Source organism: Trichosurus vulpecula, chromosome 4 (genome assembly GCF_011100635.1).
Source record: "Trichosurus vulpecula isolate mTriVul1 chromosome 4, mTriVul1.pri, whole genome shotgun sequence".
Taxonomy (NCBI): domain Eukaryota; kingdom Metazoa; phylum Chordata; class Mammalia; order Diprotodontia; family Phalangeridae; genus Trichosurus; species Trichosurus vulpecula.
Window position 1 is genome coordinate 127,524,572 of NC_050576.1, and position 6,185 is coordinate 127,530,756.

Consider the following 6,185-nt stretch of genomic DNA (forward strand, 5'->3'; position numbering starts at 1 on the left):
TGAGTTGACACTCTGCATCTCAAGTCTGAGAGAACTGCTTTAGCACCAAGAGTGGTGCTTGCCCAGGGTGACATAGTCAGAGAATGGACTTGACCTCCAGTTTTTCTGACTATGAGACCTTGCTATTATTCACTCACCTCTTATTTTGAAGAGGTTCTTTCTGACATCAAGCCTAAGTTGGCGTGGCCTCTTAGCAACTTCTACTCATTCCTCCTAGTTTTTCCTTCTGGGTGAAATAGAACAAATTGAATCTCTCTTCCATGTGACAATCCTAGTAGGAGTCATCTCCAGTCATCCCGATTATTTTGCCACTGGACCCAGATGGCTCCTGAAGAGAAAGTGAGGCTGGTGACTTTGCATAGTTCTCCCTCACTTTAGTCCAATTCACTTGCAAGTCATGGCATCACCTTTCTGTCATGGTCCTCTTTCAGAGTGAACAGCAACCCTAGCAGTATAGAATATGAGGCCTAGAAGGGCCTTAGAATCCAGTCCTGTTTTCTTATGTTATAGCTTGAGGTTCTAACCTGTCAGATTTTTTAACTCTGTCTTGTAAAGCAAGTCTGATAAGGATTGTTATCCAAGTCGTTGACAATAAATGTTAATGTTAAATGGTATAGGGACAAGCACTGAACTTTGATCACTCTACTGGAAACCTGACTGCTCTTTGAATCCAGCTAGTTAGCCAATCCCAACTCCATCTTTTCCACAAGCATATCTTGAACTTAAATACTTGGTCATATATATAGATATATATACATATATAGTTTACCTAGATTTTAGCATCCCCCTAATATAAAATTTAGTTACATCAGTCAGAAGAGGAAATGGTTTGACATAATTTGTTCTTGCTGAAGCAATGATAGTTCACCACTTCCTTTTTCAGATGTTCATTAACCATAGTATAAGCCCTAACCTCTCTCTAATGCTCTTAACAGAACTTGTTTGCTTACTTTTCCTCAGTTGCTTTAGTGTGTTCTGATTCTAGGATTCCTGATCTTATTCTCACAAGACTATGATGACATGCCCCACTTTTGTATATTCATCCTTTCTTACCTGTCCTTGTTTCTATCTTATGTAAACATCTTTCTAAAATTAAAGTTGGTTCATGAGTTCCTCCTCCATCAGCACAGAGTTCATAGGCAGCTACCCCTTTTCTTTATTATTGGAGAATTGTTCGCATCCCCAGTAGAATTTCAGACTGTGTAGGATCTTTGTATTTTAAAGCCTTTGTGAGTATTCATTTACAAGACTCCAGGCAATTACTAGTTCTTTTTAGGTACACTTAATCTCTGTCCAGGAACTTGTCATTCCTTACATTTTAAACCATGGTCCAGATACCAAGTCTCATCCTCAGACACCATTTTCTTAAAAAAAATACACATGTACAGATGTATACATGTACATATATGTACAAATATATGTATATATATATATGCTTCTTATATATTTTGTTAAATATTTCCCAATTATACGTAAAAAAATTTAGCATTCAGTTTTTAAAATTTTGAGTTCCAAATTTGCTCCTTCCCTCTGGCCCTTCCCCCACCAATTGAGAAGGTAAGCAATATGATAACAATTCTATATCTGAAGTCTGGTAAAACATATTTACATATTAACCATGTTGCAAAAGAAAACATATACCCCCAAAAAAGAAAAACTCAGGAATAAAGTAGAAATAGTATGCTTCAGTTTGCACTCAAAATTCATCAGTTTTCTCCCTGGAGGTGGATAGCATTTTTCAGATACTGTTTTCTTAACCAACTATTCACTTCCTATATCTACCTCCATTTTCTGAATTCTTTGCCTTCAGGAGGTGGCAGTGATGAAAATACTTCCTATCCCAAGGTCTAAAGTATCTTTAGCAATGCTTTCCAGCTTCTTTCTGGAAGTGTTATTTGTGCCTACATGAATGACCAGCATTGTCTATACTATTCTTCATGCTTGTCTTGGGAGTCTTGGGAGATTTCTCTGTCATGTCTTAGATATATACCTTGAGAAGATAACAGACCTTTCTGTTGCTATAAGGTTGTAAAGTAGCTGTCTCTGTATCCTTCAGCTGGGACCCAGACCTGTCTTTCTTCTCTAGCTCTTACCAGTTTTTCACCTGATAGCACTTACTGTACACATTATTATTCCAAGGGGCCAGGCAGCATCCCTCTCTTTAGGAAAAGCCTCCTAGTTGTCATTTCTCTTTCCTCTGCATGACATTCTTCTACTCTCCAACTTCTTGACAGGTCAGTTCTTTCTGTCTTTTCAAATGTTGCTTTTGTTTTATATTGAAGCCCTTGTGATTTTTTTTTCTCAGAATTCTCTGTTCTCCTTAGTAACCTTGAGGGTAAAGAGGTTTTCTCAAGTGCCTTTTCTTCTGGTGAAGAGACAGACCATCTGTACTTTGCATATAATTTTTATTTTATTATGAAGTGTCACAGTCTTTGAAAGCCATTCCCTGCAAAATTTACCCAGCTTTCTGTTCTTTTTGGGAGTGAGATTCTCAATCCTTTGAATTCTCACCAATGGTTTATCTCCAAAACTGCTTTGGCAAGTTGTTTTTGGACATCTTCAGGTAGATTTAGAACTGTCTTTTAAGCACATCAACACCTACACTCCTTTCTAAGTCTTTGCACTGGTCTTAACTAGCTGTCTTGTCTTTTCCCGTCCTGGGTCCTTCACCTCCTTTAGCTATTTCTTCCTCATCCCTGTTCTGGCCTGTTTGCCCTTCACCTTCAATTTCTTTCAGATTTTCACTTAGCAAATTTCTTGTCATCCTCGCCATTCCAAAGCCCTTCAGATTACCTTCAGTTCCATCTCAAGTTTAGGCCCAATGTCCACAGAGCCTGGAAGCTGTGTAAAGTATATAACTAATAATAGTACTATTTCAGCTATACCTAATTATTGTAACATTTCACTGGGCAGATGCACTCCAATTTCCAATTTGGGATTTCAAGAATTCTCAGCTTTTGACTGGGAAGGGAAGTGGGACAATCCACACATTTCTGGACATGAGTTAGTTAGTTGGAAAAATTCAGTTAGCTTTTCTTGTGCATATAGTCTTAAAATTATCATCTAAATATTCTTAACTGGGGAATACGGCAGTTGTTTCTGTCAGAGCAGGAAGTTCGGCTATGACTCCCTCTTCTTATTTTTATATAGCTCTTGTTCTTAAGCCAAGGACTGCCTGCATTATGTTGCTGCATTGTGTATACTGGCAGGAATACTTTATGTTTGATGCTACCTGTTACTTTTGCTAGTATGTTTATGGTAACAGCACTGAAAAGAGTAGAGACAATTATTTACTACTTTACCTCCTTAACTTGCCTAAACAACATGTGGTCAAATGGGAGCAATTTGTTGGAGATAGTATCAGAAAACTGCAGCAGCAAGGACTGTGCTCCTTTCAAAAATAGTTGGAGGGGAAAGGTGCCAAAGTAGTGAGCTGTTTCTTTCTAGTAAATACATATCCTTTTATCTGTCACTGGATTTATTGTTTCATCTTTTTGGTTCGTGCCTTTGATCTGTCATGTCATAAAGCAAAATATTATTTTAAAATTTGTACTTGTGTTATAACAGGTTAACACTGGTCCCAAAGGCCACCCACCATTTTCAGGAATGCCCCTCATGTCACCAATAGGAGGACCTCATCCACCACCACCTCTTCGGTTTGGACCACCTCCTCCACTACGAGGACCTTATGGACCTCGACCTCTTCCTCCACCTCTTGGTATGGTGCTGCTGCATACAGATTGATAATTTACTGGCAAGGCTTGTATTGTTCTTAACTTTAAATATTCAGCAGAGAATGGGTAAGAAGAAATTATCCTAGCTGCCCTTCATACTTGGAATTCTCTCATTTCTACCTTCTGGTTTCCCTGGCTTTCTTCAAGTCTCAACTAAAATTCCATCTTTTATAGGAAGCCTTTCCAAACCTCTCAATTCTATTGCCTTCCCTTTGTTATTTATTTCCTATTTATCTTGTATAAAGCTTGTTAGCATGCTGTCCACCCTGTTCTGTTGTAAGCTCCTTGAGGGCAGGGACTGTCTTTTGCCTTTGTTTTTATTTCCAGGATTTAGCACCACCTAGCACATTATAGGTGGTTTGCAATGCAAAGGTGTACTGGTTGAGTTGTACATAGGCTTGCTGCCTAAACCCCAGCATTTTGAAGTTGAGGCAGCTCACAGTTCTGGGAAAAGGGGTTGTTAGTAGGTCAAGTTCTTACCTTTTACACCTGAGGTGCTAGAGGTAAATTGATTTCAGTAGACATTGTGGTTCTGTATTAAAATAAATAGCTCTTATAGCCTTCAGTTCAGCATTTACTATACCTGTGAATGTTATGCTACTCAAAGTGTAGCATAAGTTCTCATTATATCAGGTGATACATCAGGTGTTGTATCAGGTGGTATAACTTTTGCGTAATTTAATTTTTTCTTTGCTAGCTCCTGGTGGTCCTCCACCTCTAAGCTTTCGGGAGTACTTACATGGCCTTCCACCAGGAATAAGGGACCTACCTCCTGACCCTCGAGAGTATATATGTGGACACCCACCTTTTGGACCTCTGGGCCCTCCTGGCCCAAGAGAGTATCTTCCTCCTGGCCCACGATTACCACCTCCAGCCCACGGTCCAAGGGACTGTCCACCTCCACCTTTTACAAGAGACTTGACACCTTCAGGTTCTAGAGACTATCCCTCCCCTCATCCACCTCATGCCTCTCAAGAAAGCACACAGGACTATGCACAGGCTCCAGAACAGAGCCCATAACTTTAGCCTTCAGACTGAGAGAATGGACTGTTGGAACTTCATACAGGTAAAAGACTTCATTGGCTTCAAAATAAATTTTACTTTAATTTCATGATTAGGTTCATACGTAGGTTTGTTTACTTTTTATTTTTTGCAGGACATTTTTTTTTCCAATTAAGCTGCCCCTGGCATCATTGTGCATTTATGAGCCAAACTATTCAGCCTCTCCATAATTTGAGATGCAAAAATACATTTTTTTTTGCCATGAATGAGGACCTTTTAAAGCTGTAGCCTTTTGCAGCTCTTTAAATGTGCAATACAAAAATATACCTGTGTTTTAGTTTTATTGTAATTGATGATTTCAGATGTCATAAATGTAATCAGAACATTTCCTGTGGAAATACTTTATTAAAAAAGGTTAAGCGCTATCCCTACTGCCTCCTTTCCCTATTATTTTGTTAAACTGTTGTTAGTGTAGACCATTCAGCAATATACATATATATGTATATACATAGTTATTACAAAGGTACTATGTGGATAAACTTGGTTCTTTTTAAAAAGATCTGGTGTTGAAGACCAGGAGCATAAACAATCCTAAAAAAAAATATACCAATACAGTAATAAAAATTATTCTTCCCCTTCCTAGACTCTTGGGAAAATGATTATTGTATTAGTGCTGTATACCATTATCCAAAGAAAAAAATTTTTTTTATTATTTCCAAGTATAATTCAGTTGGTTGAAATGTTGAGATTAAATTCTAGTGTTAAGATTCAATTCAATAGTTTGTGGCCTTTTGGAAATGTGAGGGCCTAGCAGTTATGGAATGATCTAGTGTAGGTATATATTTATACTCATTTAAGACCCACCCATGGGTGCGCTGCTTTATCTGGTGCTTCTTAATATTTCTACTTCAAATGATGCTGATAACAGCCATCATTGAAGTAAGAGTATAAAAATAATTTTGGACTGAGCCAGTAAAATTATAAAGGAAAGTTCATAATCAACACAGCTTTATCTCTCTACCATAATCAATACGTTGCAAAAACCTTATTTGGGTTACTAAGTGTGAAATTCATTCTCCTCCTGAACATCCCTGAATAACCAAAAAGAACACAACCATGTATTATTGCAATTTAAATATTACTTCCACAGTGAAGTCTGTTATATAAAGGGCATAGATATAAAGGGCACAGAAGTTGTCCTTAACATGGTTAAGACATTAAAGTGGACAGGCTTATCAACATGCTTTGAATTTATTTGTATTTCTTTTTATAAAATTTAAAATAAAGATTTCTCTGCAAACTGTCCTTACTTGGTAAGTACAAGGTATTATCTTCATTTACTTCAGCACTGGAAAGATGTGAACAAATACCTGAAAAGCAAATTATAGATAAGCAGTGCTGGCGAATTCTAAATAGTAAGCACTTGTTGGTCCTTAAAAACAGACTGAT

The 6,185-nt window shown here is 37.7% G+C and overlaps 1 protein-coding gene across 8 annotated transcripts in view; it reads left to right on the forward strand.

The window, feature by feature from the left end:
* Positions 1 to 5,975, forward strand: part of MIA3 (MIA SH3 domain ER export factor 3) — a 70,345-nt gene extending 64,370 nt beyond the window's left edge. For all 8 annotated transcript variants that reach the window (XM_036754123.1, XM_036754125.1, XM_036754124.1 and 5 more), the window contains 2 exons: positions 3,568 to 3,718; positions 4,432 to 5,975. In XM_036754123.1, the coding sequence (XP_036610018.1) occupies positions 3,568 to 3,718; positions 4,432 to 4,754 (474 nt within the window). In that variant the 3' untranslated portion in view covers positions 4,755 to 5,975. The remainder of the gene's footprint in view (positions 1 to 3,567; positions 3,719 to 4,431) is intronic.
* The last annotated feature ends 210 nt before the right edge of the window (positions 5,976 to 6,185 follow it).